The sequence below is a fragment of the Eucyclogobius newberryi genome, unplaced genomic scaffold (assembly GCF_026437365.1).
Source record: "Eucyclogobius newberryi isolate DKJ021-1_F unplaced genomic scaffold, fEucNew1.0.hap1 SCAF_7, whole genome shotgun sequence".
Lineage (NCBI taxonomy): Eukaryota > Metazoa > Chordata > Actinopteri > Gobiiformes > Gobiidae > Eucyclogobius > Eucyclogobius newberryi.
The window spans coordinates 22,673,926-22,698,700 of NW_027316389.1; the positions used below are offsets into that span (position 1 = coordinate 22,673,926).

Sequence of the window (24,775 nt, forward strand, 5' to 3'; positions counted from 1 at the left end):
TTATTAATTCTTCCCAGGCTATAGGGAGGTTTTATAAGCAGACTACACTCAATCACAGCGAGGACAATTTATCATCCTTATCTCCCCTTCAGCAGTGTATCAACACATGAAGCCCTGCGCTGGCACAAGTTATCAGCCTGGGAAGTCCGTGTCCAGTCACTGTGCGCCGTACAACTTCAAATTCTAGCCTGACCTTACCTCGAGAGACATGGTGAAATGCTGCCGTGTCAGTAAACTGTGCGTGCTGTGTACGCTGCTGGCCGTGGCCTCGGTGGCGACCATTGTCTCCTTATGGACCATTGCCCTGATGGGAGACGGGGCCGAGGCGACTGCGCCATGGGACAGGTACGATCAAGTTGGACGATCTTCAGCCTATACACATAGACCTCCCAGAAGATTTAAAACGCATATTAAGAGGCTCTCTGTTTGACTAGTAAACCTTAAAATGATACAGAAATGTTCTTCTCCAAAAATGATTGTCTTTTACAAAAACAACAACAGAAAATCTAATTAAAGTGCAATATTTCAGATGCTTGCTTCTTTTCTAGGCCACCTCTATTTGCAGACTTAAACTAAATATAGATTTTTACCAAGACTGTATATGGTGATTTTGTGAAGCAGTGGGTCCTCTTACGGAGCCTTAGTGAAATACATCTTAAATGCTTGATTTTTATTTAATTCATTTTTGGGATACAGCTTCAGCGGGTAACCATTCTGTTATTTGAATATGACATACCATTTTATTTTTAAAGAAATCACAACAAGCCTATGGTTTTTAAAAAGACAACGTTTTTGGCAGTGAATCATTGACTTCAGGTTTCTTATCTCATCTCAATGAAACTAGGTGAGAAGTCACAAGCATTTAGAGTTACTTTGTTTTTCTGTGTCTAAGAATACACCAAACTTTACTAGCAACCACAGTCAAGAGGCTAAACTATGAGAGAATGTTTCTTTTGTTGTGCTTAGGTACCGTCTGCCTCCTGCTCTTGTGCCACACTCCTACAACGTGATCCTGTGGCCTCACCTTCGCCCCAACCCTGATAACCTCTACATCTTCACAGGTTAACGACTGTCGTACTGGCTCCACGTGCTACAAGAAACCATTTGTATTAAGATTGTCTCACTCTATTGTTGCAGGGGAGTCCACGGTGGAGTTTAAGTGTTTGACGGACACTGACCTCATCTTGATTCACTCCAACAAGCTCGACTTTGTTCTCCAAGAAAGTGATCACATGGTCCGACTCACAGCAGCAGGTTCTTTTGCTTACTCTCCTGTTACTGTTGAAAGGCAGGACATTCCTAAAAACATAACTAAGGCATTTAACAATTATGTGAAGCACTGTACAATAGGATGCAGATTCACAATAAATATAATTGAAAGTATTTGTTTGCATTTTTGAAGGGGAAGAGCTTGCTCCCAGTATCAAATCCTTCTGGTTACAACATGAGACAGAGTATATGGTCATCCACCTGAACGGGAAGTTAAAAGCTGGCCACACGTATCAGCTGTTCACTTCCTTTCGTGGAGAACTGGCAGACGACCTTGCTGGATTTTACAGGAGCGAGTATGAAGAAGATGGATTTAAAAAGTACAATTACATTTGCGTGTCTTTCTGGTCATTTAACATCACACACGTATCTGTGCATTCATTGAAGTTTCCTTGTTCAGGGTCGTTGCCACCTCTCAGATGCACCCGACCCATGCCAGAAAGACCTTCCCTTGTTTCGACGAGCCCGCTCTAAAGGCAGTTTTCAACATCACTTTGATCCATCCTCAAGGAACTGTGGCCCTGTCAAACGGCAAAGAGATTGGTCAGTCTTTTAATGTTGTACTGTCTATGTGGCACTTATTGTTGTTAGAAAGATGCACTCGGCCTATTTTGTGGCATTCCATTTTGTCTTGATTTAGCTAACAATACTTAAATACTATGTACAATGGAGCTTTACAGTCAAAGCCTGTCAATTTTTCCCATGGACGGAGGAGCTTGTGAATCAGAATCCGAATTAACTTTATTGTCCCAGAGGGGAAATTTGTCTTTTCCTGGAATATAAGCAGCTTCAAACACAACTAAATAAACATAAGAACAAACAAGTAATAATGACATGCAAACAGTAACTAATTTTGTTGCTCTTTCAGATGTAGTCAACACAACCATAGATGGAGTCGCAGTAACAAAGACCAGGTTTGAATCCACCAAGAAAATGTCTTCCTACTTACTGGCCGTTATCGTCTGTGACTTCACGTTTCTTAGTGTGGAACAGCAGGGCACTCAGGTAACGTTGAAACACTTTGAATAGCTGAAATTGAAACAAATGTTGGAACACATGCTAAAGTTGTTATTTTTGTGTTGAGATACGGATCTGGGCTCGCAGGAAGGCCATTGAGTCTGAGCAGGGAAACTACGCTCTCAATGTTACTGGACCCATCCTGGACTTTTTTCAGGATTATTACAATATATCCTACCCTTTAAGCAAGTCCGGTGAGCCTGTTAAATTCATCACGGTGGGCCTTTGAGCACGGCTAAGCGGTGGTGTTGTTTTTGTGTCCGTCAGATCAGATCGCTTTGCCCGACTTCTACTTTGGTGCCATGGAAAACTGGGGCTTGGTGACTTACAGAGAGACCAACCTGCTCTACGATCCTGTGGGCTCCTCCAATAGAAACAAGGAGACCACTGTCACCATCATCGCACACGAGCTTGCGCATATGGTTCGTGTGCTTTTGCTTTGTGTACTTCGTTTCTGTGCGTCTGGATTAGGGTTGCAATGATTAATTATCTAATCGTGACTAATCGACTATAAATAATAATTGCAGTCTTATTATTTTTAATTGCAAACGTTATCAGGGCAATGTAGACACTTAAACACAAATCAAAATACCTTTTTACCAAAGACTGCAAAATGTCAAAAAAGAGCTGTGATACACACAACAAATTTTGTTATTATTCTCTATTTAAAAGTCTGTAGTCCCCATATTTCAACATTTATTTTTTTAAATCTCAACGTACAAATACCATAAATGTTTGAAAAGTAGACTCTTTATTAGTCGACCACTAAAATAATTATTAGTTGCAGCCCTATTCTGGATACGGCTAGAACTACTGATACTATTTAGATAGACACATACTAGATGGACATCAATATAAAGGTTTCTAGTAGTTTCTTTGCAATTCAAATATGGTATATTTTTTCAACATCATATCCATATTATGTATTCAACACTTATCTTTGACAACATTTGATCAAATATCACAATAAAGCAGTTTTATTGATTTAACAACAATACAATATGCAATTCAAGTTCATGCTTACATACGGATGTAACGACAAACAAATATAAAACAGATAAGGTCTTAGTCTGAACCAAAAGCAATGCGATATGTTTCAGTGGTTTGGAAACCTAGTCACTCTGAAGTGGTGGAACGAAGTGTGGCTGAATGAAGGCTTTGCGTCCTATGTGTCCTACCTGGGAGCTGACTACGCTGAGCCTGGCTGGAACGTGGTGAGACGTGTTTTATAATACGTGTTCATCTTTTTATGCCATTTACAATTGACCCATATATGTATATCATTTATTTTGCTCTTGTTCAGAAAGACATGATTGTACTAGATGACATTCACCGAGTGTTTGCAGTCGATGCTTTGACCTCGTCCCACCCTCTGTCCTCCAAAGAAGAGGACATCCTAAAACCAGAGCAGATCAGTGAGCAATTTGATGCCATCTCATACAGCAAGGTATTACATTTACCAATACTAGGAAAATACATCTGTTTACTTTTATAGTATATTTTCAATTATTCAAAGTTTCTTGTTTTATTGATACTGATGTCCAAAAAGAGTGTGTAAACTTTACTACAAATAACAGTATTCAAATTGAAATGTTCAAGATTTATTTTCAAATTCCATTTTTTTAAAGTCTGAAATACTGCTATAAATCATTCACAGTAGGTGAATTAATAGAGTTCTTATTAAATAGCTGAAACTACATTTATGTTTAGTAACAATAGACGCTGTTCATAGGGGGCTTCTGTGCTGCGGATGTTGTCAGACTTTCTCTCTGAACCCGTTTTTGTCCAAGGGCTAAGTGTAATTTTATTTATACTATCATAATTTAATCAGTTAAGCAGTAGTGGGTGCAATGTACTTTGTTCTTTTCTTGTAGACCTATCTCACAACCTTCTCTTACGGCAACACGGTCGGGGAAGATCTGTGGCAACATCTAAACATGGTATTAAACTCTCAGATCTGCTTCATAATGAGAGCTACGTTTATAAAAGGTTGACAGGATTTAAAAATGTTCTCCTCTGATGTCAACAGGCAGTGGAAAACAATAACATGTCTCTGCCTCATAATGTTGGAGAGATCATGAACACTTGGGTCCTTCAAATGGGGTTTCCTGTGGTTACCATAGATACAGCCACAGGAAACGTTACTCAGAAGCACTTCCTGTTAGATCCTGAGTCAGATGTTGCAGTCATGTCACCATACAAGTATTGATCAGCATATCACAAAGATTTATCATAAAAAACATATAAATATTTTGCTGTTACTAATGTAATGTTTGCTGTTTAATGTTCAGCTACAACTGGGTGATTCCTGTGCGTTGGATGAAAGACGGTTTCATCCAAAGCAATGTGTGGTGGCTCAGTAAAAAGACAGGTTTGATTTAATTTCATTGTTTAATTTGTGCTGTTTGTAAAATAAAGTCAAGCAAACATCATTAAATAAATAGGAAGTGTCATACAAGTGGCAGTAAGCAGAAGTACTAATACCTAAGAGAGTTAACCTTCAAAATGTTAAATATGATGATTATTGAATTGTTGCTGTTTACATGAAGACAAAAACTTAACAATGTTTACAATAAGAATATTCTGCATTATAAATTAAGATTGCAGTGTGGTAACTGCCATATTCTTCAGAGGTGAACTTAGACATGAGAGGTGGAGGGTCCTGGGTTCTGGCCAACGTCAATGTGACCGGGTATTATCGTGTGAACTATGATCTGGGGAACTGGGAGCGCCTCCTCATTCAGCTCAATTCAGAACATCAGGTATATTTACTGAATATATGCTATAATCAATGTAATACTAAATATAAGCTTGTGTTGTCTCTCTTTGAAGGTAATACCCCTGATAAACAGAGCCCAGTTAATAGACGATGTTTTCAACCTAGCGAGGTGTGTAGATTATATAAAGGTACGATTTGAAATGAATTGACACTTGAGTTATTTATCTTTTGTGATGTAGGGCCAGGCTTGTGTCCGCCACGCTGGCTCTGAGGACCACCCTGTTCCTGTCTGCAGAGACTGAGTACATGCCGTGGCAGTCTGCTCTGGACAACATGCAGTATTACTACCTCATGTTGGACCAAACTAATGTCTACCAACCTCTGCAGGTATCTCACTAAAGAGCTGCTACGTGTGTCATTTTCATGACAGTAGAAAGTGTCTTATGGTAGTTGAGGAATATTTTAGGCATTTAACTTAACTTAATTGTTTATATTATTTCTGAAACATTGTTCTGTAGGATTACATGAAAAGCCTTGTGACACCCCTCTATTTACATTTCAAAACCATCACATCAGAGTGGACTGAGATTCCAGCCAGACACACAGACCAGTGAGTTCTGTACTCAATACACACATTCATATTTAAGAAAAGAATTGTGGTTTATGTTGAGCTGTTGATTTGTACTTGTGTGTAGATACAACCAGGTGAATGCCATCCGTGTCGCCTGTCAGACAGGAGTCACAGAGTGCCAGAACTTGACCTCGCTTTGGTTCAGACAGTGGATGGACAGCCCTCACAACAACATGTAGGTTAATTCATATTCACATTGGTGCATGTCACATGCACAGTGCTGATCATTATTTCTGGTAGGATTCCTCCAAACGTGCGCTCAGTGGTGTACTGCAGTGCTATAGCTGCTGGGGCAGAGGGAGAGTGGGACTTTGGCTGGTCCCAGTTTAAAAGCGCTGCTGTGGCCAGTGAGGCGAGTAAACTCATGACTGCTCTGGCCTGTGCCACCAAACCTGAGCTGCTGCAGAGGTGTGAGTTACTCTGAGTTCACAGCAGAGGGCGCTATGGGGCTATCTATCTGAAACATGTCACATTTTTGTTGCAGATATCTGTCTTATACTTTAAATGCAACCATGATTCGCAAACAGGACGCCTCATCAGTGATCACTGCTGTGGCCAGCAACCGACAGGGACAAAGATTGGCATGGGACTTTGTTAGAGAGCAATGGGAATACATGTACACTGAGTGAGTTCTACTATTCCACATGTAATATGCCTGTAATAAGCATGACGTGAATGCAATGTTCATGAATGTTGCCTTAATGACATGCACTTTGTGTTGTCTGCAGATATGGAGTGGGATCCTTTTCTTTTGCTTCAATAATCAGTGGTGTCACAGCAAGGTTTTCCACACAAACTGAACTGCAACAGGTATGTCCATGAAAATCCATGAGTATTTTCAAATCTGTGAGTATTTTAACATGGCACTTTCACTCTGCAGCTAAAAGACTTTGTGAACGAGCACAAGCATTTGGGTTTTGGCTCAGCCACTTTAGCTGTGGAGCAGGCGTTGGAGAGAACTGAGGCCAACATCAAGTGGTTACAGCAGAACCAGCAGGAGGTTCTGGACTGGTTCATTGGACAAACTTGACATCATAAGGTTCTGACTTAAATATGCTGACTGTGACTAGGAAAACAATGATAGTTTTTGCATACTATTTAGTTAAACTTTATTAAAACTGTGTTCAATGAGACAAAGCTTTCATACAGTTGTTAAGTGTTACGTAAATGTGGATGTAAATACATTTAATTTAATCATTATTTCTCATTTCATTCTTTTATTATTATCTTTTAAAATAAAAATGTGTTCTACGCCATTCATTGTTAAACCCTTTATTGTTCTGGTTTAAACAGCAAGAAATACAGTCAACAAACAGAAATTGAAGCACTCAACATTTTCTTCATCCATTAACAACAATAAAGCCAGTGGCTCAAATTACAATACATTATTTCAACAAAGAACAAATTATGGCTTTTCATTTCACAGCAATGTCATACAGATGGGCGGCAGGTCTAAGGAAACAGAGATATACAGACAGAGTTGAGTGAAGAGCTGCACAGCACTTGTTGCAGCAATAGTAATGTAGCATTGAACTTTGATTTTATACCACTATATACTCAGGCTGGCCTAAAATAAATGATTATTCTTGATACACAGTAAACTAGTATGCCAGTTTCATATCACTAGACTCGATTTCATGGGGTTTAGAGGTGGGCACAATCAATGAAGCTTGGTGCCCTTAATTGAGTGGCTCATTCTAATCTAATACTAATTGTCATCACACTATTTATACAGTATTTATAAGATATTTTGAAAGTGCACAACACGCCTGACCTCGTAACAAAACCCAGTCTGAAAGAAGGAAAAGTCAACATAGATTCTCAAGTCAATGAAGTTATTGGCTGTACAACACAAATCACTAGATAATAATGTTCATACTGAGGTTTAAAAATGCCAGTATCACAGTGTAAGTGGATTCAGGCTATTTAAAGACTATTGCAAACAAGCTAGAACACACCAAAATACTTGTCCTCATTTTCGGCTGGGTCTTACTATGACCATACCATGCTTATATTCCACTGTTTGCAACAAAAAGTAAAGTAATGCAGAGTAATCTTGCTACTCCAGACTGAGTTGGTACAGACATTATTGCCATTTTTACACAAAGTTCGTACATACATTTTGAGTGGTATACACTTGTCATTGGTCCATGTTAAGAACGTAAAAACACGCAATATCGTTTGGTCAAAGCAAAGCCAACATGAGCAGTGGCAGAATGCAGTGAAGCATCCTCTCTCACTGTTCTCTGTGGAAGACGTTTGAGTACAGAGGCCCAACTCTGTATACAACTCCATCAATAAATACACACAGACTTACAGCGCAATAAAAGCAAAAATAAATGACAAACATGCAGCCACTCGCAGCACAAGACTCTTGAGCATCTACAGAGATATTTCAAACAACAAACTGTACAAGATCCAAGTTGTTTAGTGGGTGACAATGTGTGGAGGTTTGAAGTAGTGAAAGCAGGTGACAAAAATTGAAAAGAAATAAATACAAATTGACAATATGTACAAATACAGGCCGAGTTCCTGGAGTTGTCTTCTCAAAGCAGTACAGCATGTTTCAGCTTGCATTTGGAAGCAATTATACATTTTACAGAAACAAAGTCCTATTTACTACAGCAGTGTGTTGACCTGTCTGCGCAGAATCACTTCCAAAATGATTCTCGTAAATTAGCAAATGTGGCTGCTGTCATGGAATTATTCAACAAGATGAAGTCTCCGTGCACAAGTGTTAATGCTCATTTTACTGTACCAGGTGAAAACAGAGTATAGGTTCATCACAATCACGTCTAATAGTCCAGGGTCATGTCTCTGATGTGAATGCTCGTGTAAAGGTCAAAGAGAGCAAACTGCTGAGTTTGCTTAGCGTTAATAAACAGCAAAATGTTAAATTTGCAATCAATGTAACGATGACATTTTCAATAATCATTTGATGTGATTACTAACATGAACATGGACAGAGAAAATACAAATAAATATAATTAGTCATGGTAAAAATGTGTTCTTCCCACAACCATAATGTTCTAAAAAGTAAAAAACAAAACACCGACTCGCACCATGTGACATAAAATCTCACTCGTACTGACGGCCCACGCACTCAAACTATTATGAAACATGATAATAAGCAGGTGACAAGTGTTTGGCATTGTACATGGATCACAGATGCTTTTCCTCATCCGCTTCACTTCACAGATTTACCAGCGCTCACAAGAGGATTTTCTCTCTCGTGTCAGGGAGCCTCAGAGCCACCAGGCCTCCGCCCACCAACGCGGCAAAAGACAGCAAGATGGGGATGGCTTTAGTGATGCCCACGAAGCTGGCGAAGATGGAACTGCCCAGAATTGCTGCCAGTTTACACAGAGCGTTAAGGACCCCAAACGCTGTTGCCCTGAAACACACAAAACCGACATGCTGCTACGATCCATTTGCAATTGACACTATGAGCCAAGTATTCAGGGGTTTCAAGCTGTTGTTATAGCAATTAAGCAGCTCAACCTCTCAACCACCAGGCAGCACTAATACAGTATCTAGTGTCAATACTAATTTCAGAATTGATTAGTATTTGGGTAGTTATTTTTTTGACAATCCAATCCTTAACACTCCATAACACCATTAGACATACCATCATAGCACATTCACTCAGGTTACGCCCACATTAGGTGAAGCGTTATGACAACAGCAGATTGAATCTTAGTGATAATTTCACTGTTCGGTAAATAAAGTGGTGACGAAATGTTAAAACAAATATTGATACTGTCATACATACACACATTATCATAACTCCCTGATATACAAAGACTGTCTTATTTTTATTGAGATACATATTTTGGAAGTTGGTGTTTTCTGTTGTTGGATTTCTGATGCTGAGCAAACTGCAATTTACGTTTCATCACCAAATCATCCCATTAGTTCCATAAATGAAGACTTGTTCTAAAAAGCTGCAAATAGAATATTTCATTTAAAATGCAACCCGTTATGTACCTTTTCGAGGCAGGGTACAGCTCCACGGTGACCACTTCGATGCCGTTCCAGGCTGCCACGCTCACGCCACAGAACAGGCACTGAAGGGCGATGATTGCTGATTGGCTGAAGCTCAAGAAGAGGAGGAAAGTGCAGCCCGCAGATATGAGCATGGAGCCACCTGGGAGACAGAGCAGAGGCGAGGATTAGCTGAGAAACATCGCACCAACCTTTACTGGTCACAACAAACAGCCTCACCGATTATTCTGACTCTGCCAATCTTCTCCATGAAAAGTGCTGATATAATGTTGCCGGGCAGAACAGCCAAACTGCCTAAGAAGCTGACCAAATATATGAGGTCGTCATTCTCTTCCAAAGTGTCCAAGTGGCAGCCATGTTTGTTGTGCTCAAAGGTGGCGTTCTCCAACTTACAGTGGATGAAGCGTTCCTCCCAGAGATCTGAAAAAGACCAGTCGTTGTTGTTGTCAAGTGGTTGGATGGGATAATATTCTCTCTTTGAGCATGGTTAGGTGCTCACTGTTACCTCAATGTAAAATGTTCTACAAAAAAACTGGATTCAAATGCAAAGATCTTCTAGTTCTTGAGTAAATTCTTTTCTATTGAGCCACAAACATCAAAAGTCTAACAATTGTTCAGTGTACTTTTCAGAGTTTACTTTTTTGTGTTATATAGGATTAGTATTTCAGTTGAACAAACTCTTGGCTGTATTTAAAAAACGTGTAAAGCAATATTTCTAAACAATTTCCACCACAAATTATTTTATGATTAGAATGTGGGAAATAGAATCAAGAATAGAATGTGGGAAATAGAATCAAATACAAAAAATAGCCTCAAACATTTCATAATACTGTAACTTCGGCGTGATGACAGGCTGTCGATCCATGTGCTACTTTTATTCAAAGATCATATTTCATCTTATTACATTGCACTTATCCTGTCTGTGTTGAGGCTATAAACTGTCTAAGGTCCAATATAATGGATGGTGTGGTGGGTCACGCAGAGTCCTGGAGAGACCTTAGATATAATTAAGATTTAGTACGGCTACACATGATCGAGCCATCTTGAAATGCGTCTACCTGTTCATTAATGGGAAATGTTCACCTTTCTAAATGTATTTATGGTGACGTGTGTTAAAGAATATAGTGGAATACTTCTGTGTATGAAGAGCTGACAAACAAACAAAAGGTAAGTATACGGTAAGTGTTATAGTTAGAGCTTGTGAAATGACTTTATATTTCTAGTGTGGGTAGGTAAATGTTGTAGTGCTAACCTACCTGTGTTAGTGAAGACAGTGGAGCGAATGGTGCAGTTCTCAAATATAGTGTCTGTGGACCTGATGTTCTCAAAACGACAGTCTTCAAAGAGGGAGTCTTCAAACTTGACAGATATCATCTCTATGTTGATGAACCTACGAGCATGGCATGGACACACACAGACAAACTGACAGGCCAAAACAGTATGGACTTCTATCGCCATGGCAGCGGCAGAGCAAGAGCTGACAGAATGTGATGTTAAATCAAAACCATTCAAAACCATTCTGTCACTTTGAGCTCTGCAGGACGCATAGAAGTTTAGCAATATACAGTATTGGAACAAACTGTATATCTGCCCTGGTATCGTCTCTCTGAAGGTGAAGCTTGCTGCTTGCATAAAGATAAACCGGTTTTGGTATTTCAGAAACATCCTAATGTTCTGTGGAAAGGTTAAAAATGTATCGGAGAATTGAAAGACATTGATAGATTGTTTCGTGTAAATACACTAAACTGGATTGTTGAAATATTATTGTGTTAAATATTATTTATTTCTCTGGAACTCAGGGATTCGTATTTTCACACTGTTTTCTTATTGCACACATTTTTTGGGAACATTTGGGAATATTTAACACATATACATAAACACCCTTTTATCCAATAGAGCATTTGTGTGTTATAATATTTTTGGACACATGTACCCACAGAGTGCTCCATATCCTTTTTATTTGTTTGAAATTGTTGTGTAGTGTTTTTATCCCAGATGCCCTTCTAGAAATGATTTGTTGTATTCTTCCATACTTGGGACTGGTAATGCATTACCTTGTCTTTATGCAGCAGGATTAATTGTTGTACTTTGTCTCATTATTTAGTTCAGTAACAATGCGTTAAAATGTTGCTATTGCTTGACATATGACTGTTAGAGGATTTAAACATCAAGGAGCATCTCATAGCTCAAAACCAGAGGAATATCTTTGCCAGCTTCACTTCGATGAATTATGAAACCCTAGTATTATACACCAGTGTCTTCTCTCGTGTTACAGTGTGAAGGGCACAGAAACTCAGAGTTTACTGCTTTCACAATGCACAATGAATCTGACTCTCCATTAGCATATGCAATTAAGTATTGACTGTTAACATATAGCTAATGCACTCAACACAAGATCATGCTGCTATGAACACAGAATGAAATGATAAAGTACAATCATTACATTTAATTACAACTAATTACATAAGTAATTAAATGACTACCTATACACTCTGATGTCTTCTTATTATTGTCAGTCAAACTGACAAAGAAAACAGACTACAAGTGTGCAATAAAAAGAGGAGTTCCAGGTTTCACTCACTTATCGTGGATGTACTCTCCCTCCTTGTGGATCTGGTTCTCCAGAGAGAAGTTAAAATGGAAGTTTTCTACTCGCTCTCTATGGAACACCTGAGGACACAAAAGGGAGCTGTACATTAATTGTTTTATTTAATACTTGCTGAGGACTTGCTTATTAGACAGCTTGAGGACATTAAAGGTCCCATAACATGCAAAATCGACTTTTCAGAGCTTTTAACCTTCTTACATTGCTATTTGTGCTTCATATATGAGTGTTTTTTTGATTGATTCCCGCAGTTTTTAGCTATATTACAGACTATCTCCTTTCCGCGAATCTCCAAACTGACGGGCGGTGGGTGCAAGACCGCGTCATAAGGGCAAGCACACATCACACCCCCTCCCCCTCCCCCCTCTCCACCCCCCTCCCGCCTCCCGTCTGCCGCCTCCCGCCCCCTTCCCCCCGGCTCCGCGCTGGCTCCAGGCTAACCCGTGTCTCACCATACAAGCCCCGAAGTTTTTCTGCTTCGATTTACGACGAAACACGGTTCAAAGAGGCCCAAAACGTCATTAATGATATCGCACTCTTTACTATTATCACAATGGTGAAGGTTTATGAGGCAATTGATGCAGCAACCGGGAAAATAAACGGAGAGAAGTTCTATCCGATACCGAAAAACCAGGAAATAAGAGCGCAATGGACATAAGACTTAAAGGCGGTATGGACGATTTTTCGGCGAACACAGGCGGAAGTGCGCATGCACACTCCCCCGTGTGGACTGATACAACACACACGTGCGTTTGTTTATTAGCGCAACGAAGCGCATCGCATCGCTCGTCTCCCGTAGATTTCTGTCCACTTCTGCGTCAGCTCGAACTGTCTTTCTCCGTCTTCATTTTGCCCCGTACACTGAGGGAACTATATTATGATAGATCCATGCGCTTAGGCACGCGGAAACGTGGGCACGAACCGCACACGGCTGCAGGTGAGCGATAGGTGCGTTTTATGATTGATACGTGGCAGGACAAATGATTTATCCACGCCACGAGGAAATATGATAAAAAATTTGCTGAAAAAAATCGTCCATACCACCTTTAAGAAATATATATATATATATATATATATATATATATATATATATATATATATATATATATATATATATATATATACTCGCGCGGCAGAAGCGGCGCATCGCGGAGTAGACAGCTGTGGGGCTACGTCACGGGTTGGGCGGGGGAACCAGATCGCTCTTCGCAAGGGTGGGGGCGAATATCAAACCAAGCCGTTTGCATTTCCGGGTTGGTGAGGGGGTCCAAGGTCTTGGTGATATTTCTTAACTATTATGTTAAGGGTGTTGCACAACCCTTATTATTATTATCAATTACACACTTAGGATAGTCTACGAAACGTGAAAAAAGCATGTTATGGCACCTTTAAGGTCTGATGACCCGTTCAAACCGCAAACGCCTATTCGCGCGTTATGGCGAAGTTGGACGCAAGTACGCATGAAGAAAAACGCAAATACGCCGCGTTCTCGACGCAGCGGAGCAGAGACGAAATATAGTAAGCAGACGCGCGTTTGCCGCGTGCGCATGCGCAGTGGAGGTGTTGTCAGTCTGGCTTCTTTAATGGCGGATCAAAGTTTAGAAAGTGCCTTTTGCGTATTTGCTCTTCAAAGCCCAAAAACGGAGACGCTCGGCGGCGTGTCTGGATCCACCAGTGATCCGAGTTGAGTCAATAACATAATTTGCTTCAAGACTAGATAAATCTCGCTCTCAGCTGTAGTTTCGTTTGTCCCGGGTCCTGTTTGATGACTTGTTTTCCCGCATTGGTGCGCGGACATGTACCAGGACAACAACTACAGACGCCTGTCCATCTGTCCATCAGGTCAGTACAGAAATATTCATGTTTGAGCGCAATAATAAAGTGTATCTGTTGTGTATCTGTTGTGTATATGCTGTGTATGTGCTGTGTATCTGTTGTGTATCTGTTGTGTATCTGTTGTGTATCTGTTGTGTATGTGCTGTGTATCTGCTGTGTATGTGCTGTGTATGTGCTGTGTATGTGCTGTGTATGTGCTGTGTATCTGCTGTGTATGTGCTGTGTATCTGCTGTGTATGTACTGTGTATCTGCTGTGTATGTACTGTGTATCTGCTGTGTATGTACTGTGTATGTACTGTGTATCTGCTGTGTATGTACTGTGTATCTGCTGTGTATGTACTGTGTATGTGCTGTGTATCTGTTGTGTATGTACTGTGTATCTGCTGTGTATGTACTGTGTATGTGCTGTGTATCTGTTGTGTATGTGCTGTGTATGTGCTGTGTATGTGCTGTGTATCTGCTGTGTATGTGCTGTGTATGTGCTGTGTATCTGCTGTGTATGTACTGTGTATCTGCTGTGTATGTACTGTGTATGTGCTGTGTATGTGCTGTGTATGTGCTGTGTATGTGCTGTGTATCTGCTGTGTATGTACTGTGTATCTGCTGTGTATGTACTGCGTATGTACTGTGTATCTGCTGTGTATGTACTGTGTATCTGCTGTGTATCTGCTGTGTATGTACTGTGTATCTGCTGTGTATGTACTGTGTATGTGCTGTGTATCTGCTGTGTATGTACTGTGTATCTGCTGTGTATCTGCTGTGTATGTACTGTGTATCTGCTGTGTATGTACTGTGTATGTGCTGTGTATCTGTTGTGTATGTACTGTGTATCTGCTGTGTATGTACTGTGTATCTGCTGTGTATCTGCTGTGTATGTGCTGTGTATCTGCTGTGTATGTACTGTGTATCTGCTGTGTATGTGCTGTGTATCTGTTGTGTATCTGCTATGTATATGCTTGTGGTTGTGTATAAAACCAATGAAAAGTACATAGATAGTAAAAATTAATATTTTTTTTAGTAAAAAAAACATAGTTTTCATAGCGTTAATATTTTGTTCTAGTGCACCATTTAAAATTCGATTGTGGTATATTTAATGAAAGTACAAGTAAACTAAATTTAGGCTATACAGTTATTTGTTTGTTTTATTATTCAGATTTCTTGCCACTGGGGATTTCTACAGGACAATCACCAGCAGCTTCAGGTCCACAACAGAGGACTGAACGTCCACAACAGAGGACTGGACGTCCACAACACAGAGGACTGGACGTCCACAACAGAGGACTGGACGTCCACAACAGAGGACTGGACGTCCACAACAGAGGACTGGACGTCCACAACACAGAGGACTGGACGTCCACAACAGAGGACTGGACGTCCACAACAGAGGACTGGACGTCCACAACACAGAGGACTGGACGTCCACAACAGAGGACTGGACGTCCACAACAGAGGACTGGACGTCCACAACAGAGGACTGGACGTCCACAACACAGAAGTGTTTTTGATAAAGGGATTTTCATATTTATAGCAAAGACCACATGCTCACTCAAGATTGAGCCCAAATGTCTGGTTGTTTACACAGAATGAGATAAAGTTAAATGAATAAAACAGTGAGAAGCTTCTCAGCTCTTAAGTTATCTGTTCTCTTTACTTCTGTACCTACTTGTGCGTTGTAACACTGAAATTTCCCCACTGTGTGGACTAATAAAGGATTATCTCATCTTGTCCTTGTTTGTTTTTGTTTATGATCTTGAATTGTGGTAAATTAAATAAGTACATCTTTAAATAGCCACTGAATTTCCCACAGACTCCCCAGTATTATATATATGAAAAAGATGCATGTAAACAGGACACACATTTTATAATATAAATAATTTATTTTGTGGAAAAATAGAACAGTAAATAACTATATAGATATATATATCTCTCTCTCTCTCTCTATATAGATATATATATATATATATATATCTATATAGATATATATATATATATATATATAGAGAGATATATAGATATATATAGATGTATATATATATATATTGTTGTGGTGCCGGTTCTTCTCGGGTGAAATGTGTACGTACATCACCGGAGCGTCATCTCTGATTGGCTGCTGCACCGCCACGCCGCAGAAAAGCTCAAAATTCTGAACTTATTTGCGGCGAACCGTTTTGATGCTTTGATGCTTTTACGCCCGTCAAAGCGTCTCGAGCGGAAAACGCAAAAGCGCGCCCGCCTCGCCGCGCTCCTCGGCGAATCGCGCCGCAAATAAGCGGAAGCCGCGCCGCAAAAACGCAGGAGGTGCTCGACGCGCGTTTACATAGACTTTGAATGTAAACTGGACGCTTTTGCCGCACCGGTCTGAACGGGCCATAACTCAGGCATAAGGCATAGGACACGACAGGTAATCAAATGTGTTCATTTGTCTATGAGCTTAGAAGCAATACTTCAGAAACACAGAGGTGTATCCAAGAACACAATTCAGATGCATTCTCGGAGTGTAAAACCAAGTTCAGAAAGTGTGGGGCACTAGCCATCATTGCAAGGACTTTGAGGAAGATAAATGTGATGAGTATTACCTTGACTTTGGCCTCGTACTCCTCGTACTGCAGGTGTTTGATCATGTCGGGGAACCACACTGACAGACCATAATAACTGCAAAACAGAAGGTTACAAAGTGCGTAATATGGTTTGCTATACTATATTGTGTTTTACACAAGAGAAACACGAGAGAAATATTGTTTTTCAAGCAATTTCTTAGCTGTAATGTTTTAGTTCAAAACAATATATATTTGTAAACTATAAGTTATTTTTGTGTTTTGATATGAAACGGAATTACAAACCTGAAGGCCATACAGAACCAGATAATGGCCATGAAGAGTGTGGCAAATCTCAGCTCCACAGAAAAAAGAGAGGCAATGTTTTTCAGCACCTTTATGAGAGCAAACACAACCATTAGGCTTATTCTGCACTTTCCACACCAAACATTTACAGTAAAGACGTACCAGTTTACAGAGGGTCAGTGAACGCACTGCCCAGCGCTGCACTGGAGTTCCTGTGGCTGCCTGGATCTCGATAAACTCATCTTCTGCCGTTTTAGGAGCTTTTATATGAGTTACCTGAATGACACAAAGTTGGTCTGAATTACTCATATTTTAATAAATTAAAATGTTGCTTTCATCGCAACAAATAATACTAAATTTGCATAGCTTCTGATTCCACTGTTACTTTTGTCTGTGATGCTGTTTTTATGTGTTACTATGTGTTATTATAAATTGTCTTTGAGTGTCGTGAAAGGTGCAATTAAATGACAATTTATTATTATTACTATTGTTATTATTACTACTACTATTGAATGCAACTCTAAACATCAAAAAGTAAACCAAACACAGGACAATATCAAAGTTTCCTGTGAACGTCAACTCTGATTGCATTATTTTTCCGACAATGTGGGAAATGCACCGGATTTTTGCAAGTAAAAATTCTCACTGTAAAGACTTTTTCTGGCTGGCCCTTGGCTCTCCAGTTGGTATCATGAACCTGCTTCAGAATCATCCAGGCTTCATCGTGCTTGGCGTTCTGTCACATAACAAAACACCTGATGTTAGCATGAACTGTACTATTGACGCCAGAGAGACAGAGATGTTTAAATACATTTCATTTTCAAAGGCATTTTCAGGCACAGATGTTGAAGTGTTGACTGAATGAACTAGAGAGCACGGATGAGGTGGCGCGATTGTGGCGCTGGAGTCTCACCTCCAGCAGGAAACGGGGGCTCTCAGGCATGAAGGTCAGCCCCACCAGAGAGGCAATGGCCGGAAGAGCTGCGACCACTACAAAGACCCTCCAGCTGTGGAACTGGAACTCTGTGCCCATGCTGAAGCCCCAACCTACTCACACACAAACACACAAGCAGAACATAACAGGAACTGTAATCTCTGTTTATCTTCAATGAATTGATGATTGTATGCTTGTATGCTATGCTATGTCTGTTGTATGCTTTTAACTGTCTGTATAAACTGTTTAATCTTAGTCTGTATGTTACTGCTGTGTGTTACTGTGTTTGCTAATGAGTGGCCAAATAGGTGCCTAATAAATAAAAAGTTTTTACTAATGGTGGTCCGCATAGTTTCTTTTTCTTCTCCATGGTCTACAAATAATGATGTATATTTAGTACTTCTTGCAAGAATTATTATCAGTTCAAAAATGATCTGTTTGCAGAAAAAAAAAAATTGATTTCTGATTATGTGACATTTTTACAGCATTATTCAAATAAGGATCGCCTGTACACTACTTTAGACTGAACTATATGGAAAACACGGATTCATTACATGTCTGACAGAGCACTTTTAATGTCTAAAGAAGTGCGGAGGGTGTGGTTAAACTACCATATCTGGGTATGATTCCCCAGGCTGTGAACGAGGCGTAGATCCCGCCCATCATCCAGAACATACAGAGCCAGGACAAGTGCTCTCCTCTTTTGTCCATCTGAAGGAACTCAGAAAAGTATGCATAGACAATAGGGACTGTGCCTCCAATACTGCAAAAGAAAAGACATGTTTGAATAATCAGCAAACTGTTTTTGTTTTTTTAGTATTAACATTCACAGTCAGTTAATAAAACATGGTAGATTTAATTATTTAAATTCTAAATAGTACTGAGATGTAAGGTGCGTGCAATACAAAACAACTGAATCCTCCCAAGTAAATACAGGTAGCAAATTTGTGAACCTAAACAAAGCAAAAATAAAGCATACTGTATATTACTGTATAATGACATCTAATACACTGGCTAAATTAGAATTCACAATAAAAGGACATTTTAGGTGTTTAGACTCTGCTTTACTGCCATGTTGGATTTTGGTGTCTTCTATAGGTTAGGAAATATAACTACCAATCTCCCAGTTATATGACCCACAACCTCAAACACTGATATAAAACTGTATTTATCATCTATCTGTGCTATACTGACCTATATGCTCGCTTTATTGGCCAGCTGCTAGTCTATATTCAAATGTGATGGCACTGGCAGTAAAAATCTATACTTTGAAAAAATTGACAGTTTTTCCTTAGTAAAAATACAGTGAAATGAAACCAAAAGCGCCTCGTTGGGTGTGAACAGTGGTGCATAAAAGCCCTCTCTCTACACTCTTCTTGTGTGTGACCTGATTTCTAAGTGGGTCCCTGTAGATTGGGGTTATTTTGAGATGGTGCTCGGTGCAGCGTCAGCCCACTCCACATATGGTCCGTCTGATAGATGTATACATGAGATATGGATTTACAGGGATGCTTTACCCGATGTAAATGTTCTGCAGTGTTCATAAAACATGTAGAGCTTTAATGAACGTATATGGCTACAGCGCGGGTCGTGACAACAGGTCATGACTGAACCCAGACATGGATAAAAGTGACAACAAGGGAATTGCACGTATACACAGGTTAAACACAGTCACCCTTTTAGACATGCTGTGATTTAACGCTCTGATTGGGTCAAACCTCTAGCAAGTCATAAATTGATTCATGCACCAACATCAATCTTTTGTAATTAAAAGAAATAAGATCGCTAGTCATAACAGAATTGAAGGTAACCGTGACTTGGTATATAATTGAATAAGATTGATATTTCAAACAGTAAATCATATGTTAAAGAGCAATAACAAACATTTAAAGGGGAAATTGGCCGATTTAGATATAACGTTTACTTGAACCTTTTAGTAAAATAAAAAATATAAATGATGCAAATCTTGTTAAACTAAACTTTCTCTGCTCACTGAGTTGCTTTTGTTTAACAGGAAAGACGGTTGGGGCAATGGTAATTAGAAGGTTGACATATCCTTTGTCATTTAAATAGCTCAGAAAGATAAGTGAAGACAGGCCTGACATTTTCAAAAGGCCACTAAAAGTACAATGAGCTTAACTTCCATTGATTTGGCAAAGGAACATACTGCCAATGTAGTTAATATGGTACATAGAGAGCTACACTAACTTTGGCATTTAGTTCACTTGCATGAACACAGATGTATTAGATGAAAACTTAATTCACATGGTGAAATGCTCTAATATTTGCTCCTCAATGTAAATAATGTGTGTTGTAGTTACCCGATTCCAGAAAGCAGCCTGAAGAAGAGGAAGAAGCCATATCCCTGGGCAAAGGACGACAGAAAGGCGAACACACAATTGATGGCCAGTGCCACAATCAGACACTTTCTCCGGCCGAGTTTGTCTGCCAGTCCGCCCCACAGGAACGCTCCCACCATCATGCTCAGGAACACCACTAGACCTGCAACAAATCACCAAACCCTCACTCAGAGACATTTCAAACTTGATTTTCTTTTTTTTTGCTCATATTTCCTCATATTCCTAATTAGAAGTGTTTCTTCTGTAGCCAGATGGTAAATAGTCATTCCCAGGACAGCTGCTTGGGTAACGTTTTCTAAAATTGGCTAGGCTTGTTGGCACCTATTAAAGTAGTTAATTGAGAATTTATTCAAAGGTTCCAATTCCTAATGGACCATGTGCTTTATTTACACAAAAGCAATCGTATAAACCTAAAGGACAAAGTACCCTAATACCTTATTACCGGTGGGGAAAAACATTGGACAAATATGGTCCTTCAGGACTCCACTTCTAAAGATAAGATAAGAACATAAATGAAATGGACAGTTATAGTTTTCAAGTTTTACTTCTGTCATTGACTTTTTTTCAAACTTGACAGATATCAAAGTCCAAAATTGCAACAGCATTTGCCTCGCGGGGCTGAACAGAATTGTTGATTTTACTAATAGAAAGTTAGAAAATAAAACAATGAAATTGTCCTTGTGAATAATAGTGAAGAATATTAACTGACGTGTCAAGATGAGGTAAGGTACACTTTATTGTCCCTGTGGGGAATTTAGTCCTCTGTGGTGGTCCTCACAGACACAGGGAGAAATAAGCAAAGAAAGGCCTGAGCTGCCCAGGAGTCTAACCCAGAACCTTCTTACTGTGAGACTAGAGCACTAACCACTCAGTCACATCAAACGTTGCACTAAATGTTTTAAGTTAATCATGTGAACTTTGTCCATGCATAACATCTTTTATGATTCTCTTTCCTGTGCAGTGTTGCTAACATTACATCTGCTTGTTAGTTTATTAACTGTATTTCTTAACCCCTTTCTGTATAAACAAATCAATTTACCAAATATTTCCACTGCAATATACACCTATATTTTAATGGCAGATTTAATATCGCTGTATTAGAGCTGGACATATGCATGTCCAATCCATTTCACTACTGCAGTCTCGCTCTCGACAGTTACTATATCTCTGCCAAACATAGCTGCCAGCTTCACACACACGGGACAGATGGGGCCCCACAGGAGACGGCAAACATGACTCACCTTCAGAGAGCCAAAACTACCTCTCAGCCCTCAGCACACGGGACTCTGGGACTATTTACTTGAATGACAGAAAGTGAACCATGATAATGAATGACCTGTTTGTGGCCAGATTGGTGACACATTCATTTGTAATTGATGGTGTGTTTTGGTCTCGTCTGTGCTCTCCAGTTCATTCATTCAACACTTATCTGTGCCTGAAAATGCCTTTGAAAATGAAATGTATTTAAATATCTCTGTCTCTGGCGTCAATAGTACAGTTCTGCTAACATCAGGTGTGATTCTGTTTTGTTATGTGACAGAACGCCAAGCACGATGAAGCCCGGATGATTCTGAAGCAGGTTCATGAGACCAAGAGCAGAGCTGAAAGGCAAAGTCAGGACACTAAGGATCGATAGCTGGAACTGTGCTGAGTCACGAACACTGCTCTGAGCTTCAACCCACACTATGAGAACAATACTGGGAGAGGTACACAGGAAAACACGCTGGCACAGTGGGAGAAATCACATTTCTTTCAGTCCAACGGCAATACAAATTTTAAATCTAATTTTAAATCCCAAATGTCCTGGCAAATTATATTTCTAGTAAGATTAAAATTGACAAAATGTGGGAACTTTCCAAAATTGCATATATTCTTCTACTTCTGATTCCTTTAATTTAATGTACTATATACTGCAGGGGTGACCAAACTATGACCCAGGGGCCAAATGCATTTTTTGTTGGTCAACAGGTTTCCTGCTAAATTAGCTGAAACAACCAAACGTAGTTATTTCTGCCATCCATCACAACCTAATTATCAACAATGTAGATGTGATGCAGACTTAATGTTAATGTTCCAAGCCTTAGAAAAGGTGTAAAGTTTCATCAAAACTTCATCAAAAGCTAAATTTCAAATGATTCACATTGTCATGTTGCCCGTGGCCCTTCGCGCCGTGAACGTTTCAAAATGCTGCCCTCAGTGAAAAGTTTCGACACCCCAGATATATATTGTATGTAGATGATTAGTTAGTCACAGGCTTATGATTCAGAAATGTGAAACAGTTATGTCTGTCTAACCCTTTTTTGGAATGAAATGTCAAGCCCCCAAATCAAACAAAAAGCATCTTCTCTGGCCACACAACAATTGTTCTGATAACACACAGTACAAACACTATATGGACACTTTTGGGAGGTTTTGTGATGATCACTGCACAATCAGTCTCAGAATGAGGTGGATCATTTAATTTTACATTCATTTTGTCGAGTCTGATCCCTGTCTGATTCTGTCTTTCTCTCTATTGTATATGGAAGATAGAAAGTGGATTTTTTTCTCTGTGTTGGACTTTCTGATTTTTAAACTGCCAGTCTCAGTAAATTTGTTCACACACAGCTTTTTTCCTTACACCAGTAATTTAGATTGGAGCCAGACACAAACTGTAAAGCTTTGCATATATTCTGAATGGCCCCATTAGCTAATAGCACTGCAGCATTCACAAAAGACTTATGGACAACTCTGAAACACTACAGGAAATGATATGGTCAAAGCGCTACTTTGCTTCTTTTGTGTGTAGCTTTTTTTAAATTATGGTTATGACTTATTGTAAAATCCATGTTAAAGGTGCCCTTTGTAACAGTTATGATTGGATTGGCGCTTCTAACTAATGAAATAATGACTTTGCCTAGATGGTTCCACTGTATGGCATTCCTGTAACCATATGTGTCTTTCCTTCATTCAATTACTAGTGTTTTGTTGCAAGGAATACCTTGAAAAACCTCCGTAATATTATGACCTAGATCGCTTCTCCACAGATATGACCTGCAACTTAGCCTGGTGGCGTTACTTGCTTGTCTCCATGGAGCTAGATAAGTGAAATTCCATACTGAGGAATATTCTAAAGAGACAAGGAGGTGGCAGTCCATAAATGTTACACAGTGCACCTTTCAGACATGACAATCCTTACCCAGCATCCCTTTCTCTGCGTTGGATAAACACAAGTCCTTCTCAGCAGAGGGTAAAACAAATGCCACCACGAAACACTCCACTCCGTCGGCCATGAGCGCCAGCCCCAGCACCATGAAGAGGGTCCACTGGAACTTCCCGTGTCCACAGTCCTCCATGATGTCCTCGTACTGCTCGGACAGCTCCTGCAGCTCCGACGCAGCGCTGGCCCCGCCTCGAGACTTTGTCCTGCAACAGTGAATAGACTTTTTACAATTACAGAGCAGCAATAGTGTTATAGTATCGCTAATCGTGATAAAAATGGAAGAGAATAATACTTTGGAGTACATTTTGTATAATCGTGCTAATCATCAACAGAGATAACTGACATTGTATTACCAGATTGTACAGAAAAACATAGTTATCCATGATGTTTTCCTTTCGATCACTGTGTTTTTCACTCAAGACAAAGAACCCCAAAACATAAAAAGTAAACCAAGTATTACCTGTCGTACGCATATTCACTTGTATGTGACATAAACAGCACTTCATATGTAGGTTTATTTTTTTTAGTACTGATTTAATAGCAGTTCTATTTTGTCTTCTAAAATCAATGAATACTTTCTGGTTCTTATGATTATATTAACGTGTAACCAGAATAATGACGATGATTATCAATAAATCGAATATGGTCAACACTTCTTCAAGATCTCGTGTGGTGTTATGTGTCCTCTTACCGTGCAGCCCTCTGTGTGGCCTTGGTCTCGTCCGGATGTGGGATGCCTTGGTACTCCCCCTCATACATTTGGTCCTCCTCATCATGTCCCTCTGTGACATCACTGGCAGCGTCCTCCTCCTGAGCGGGATAGTCCGTCTGGTACCCGTAACCCTCGTTGCCGCCACCTTCTCCGTACGTCCCATAAGCGTCTCCTCTGCCTTGGTGATAGTAATTGTTCTGGTAGGGGTCAGCCATCTTGACTCACAGGAATGTTTGGAATGGCTAATTTAAATAGGGAGTTTCAAATGAACAATGGCAAATAAGCTGATTATGTCCATTGGTTACAGTCACGCTCACTAGATCCTTCAAATCCACAGATGTTCCGATCAGACATGAGTCTTAGATGTCAGGTTGTGATCTGTTTTGCTAGGTTTGCAATAAGTAATTTGTTATCTTTTCAAAGCCCTGGAAAATAAGCAAAGCACAAATCAGTTAAAGGTTAATGAAGTAAGTTAAAATTGCTACTCCAATATAGGACTGCATTAATCAGATAATTTGTTTAATCACATTTTGAAATGTGAAACCCTGAAAACCATGTTTGAAATGTTTTCATTCTACGTTTCAAATGCTATAGTTTACAGTATCCATGTCTCAGTTAAAGTAAAAAAAGTGCATAATCATTGT

At 39.7% G+C, this 24,775-nt stretch overlaps 2 protein-coding genes across 2 annotated transcripts; one reads left to right on the forward strand and one right to left on the reverse strand.

Moving 5' to 3' along the window:
* The first annotated feature begins 179 nt into the window (after positions 1-179).
* Positions 180-6,892, forward strand: LOC140348914 (aminopeptidase N-like). Its single transcript, XM_072435048.1, has 23 exons — positions 180-345; positions 967-1,061; positions 1,138-1,254; positions 1,403-1,589; positions 1,670-1,812; positions 2,138-2,274; positions 2,354-2,480; positions 2,554-2,708; positions 3,387-3,500; positions 3,590-3,733; positions 4,019-4,084; positions 4,161-4,226; positions 4,316-4,488; positions 4,578-4,657; positions 4,918-5,048; positions 5,119-5,174; positions 5,245-5,392; positions 5,524-5,615; positions 5,701-5,811; positions 5,877-6,044; positions 6,121-6,261; positions 6,365-6,446; positions 6,517-6,892. Exons 1-23 carry the CDS (start codon positions 209-211, stop codon positions 6,664-6,666), a joined length of 2,820 nt encoding a protein of 939 aa, XP_072291149.1. The 5' UTR covers positions 180-208; the 3' UTR covers positions 6,667-6,892.
* On the reverse strand, positions 6,893-24,542 carry LOC140348915 (synaptic vesicle glycoprotein 2B-like). Its single transcript, XM_072435049.1, has 14 exons — positions 24,111-24,542; positions 23,396-23,622; positions 20,179-20,359; positions 18,469-18,620; positions 17,837-17,970; positions 17,570-17,659; positions 17,086-17,199; positions 16,924-17,012; positions 16,660-16,735; positions 12,223-12,311; positions 10,898-11,031; positions 9,861-10,061; positions 9,624-9,783; positions 6,893-9,030 (listed from the first exon to the last, which is right to left on the reverse strand). The coding sequence occupies exons 1-14, from the start codon at positions 24,344-24,346 to the stop codon at positions 8,847-8,849; spliced, it is 2,067 nt and encodes a 688-aa protein (XP_072291150.1). The 5' UTR covers positions 24,347-24,542; the 3' UTR covers positions 6,893-8,846.
* Positions 24,543-24,775: the final 233 nt, after the last annotated feature.

Bases quoted from the DNA above. Each gene is read 5' to 3' on its own strand.
- LOC140348915 (XM_072435049.1), bottom strand. From the start codon at position 24,346: ATGGCTGACCCCTACCAGAACAATTACTATCACCAAGGCAGAGGAGAC. The intron at 20,360-23,395 runs GTAAGGATTGTC...GATTTGTTGCAG, and splicing joins CGCAGAGAAAGGGATGCTGG to GTCTAGTGGTGTTCCTGAGC. The intron at 18,621-20,178 runs GTAACTACAACA...TTTCTTTTGCAG, and splicing joins AGGCTGCTTTCTGGAATCGG to TATTGGAGGCACAGTCCCTA.
- LOC140348914 (XM_072435048.1), top strand. From the start codon at position 209: ATGGTGAAATGCTGCCGTGTCAGTAAACTGTGCGTGCTGTGTACGCTG. The intron at 1,590-1,669 runs GTACAATTACAT...TTCCTTGTTCAG, and splicing joins GAAGAAGATGGATTTAAAAA to GGTCGTTGCCACCTCTCAGA. The intron at 1,813-2,137 runs GTCAGTCTTTTA...TTGCTCTTTCAG, and splicing joins GTCAAACGGCAAAGAGATTG to ATGTAGTCAACACAACCATA.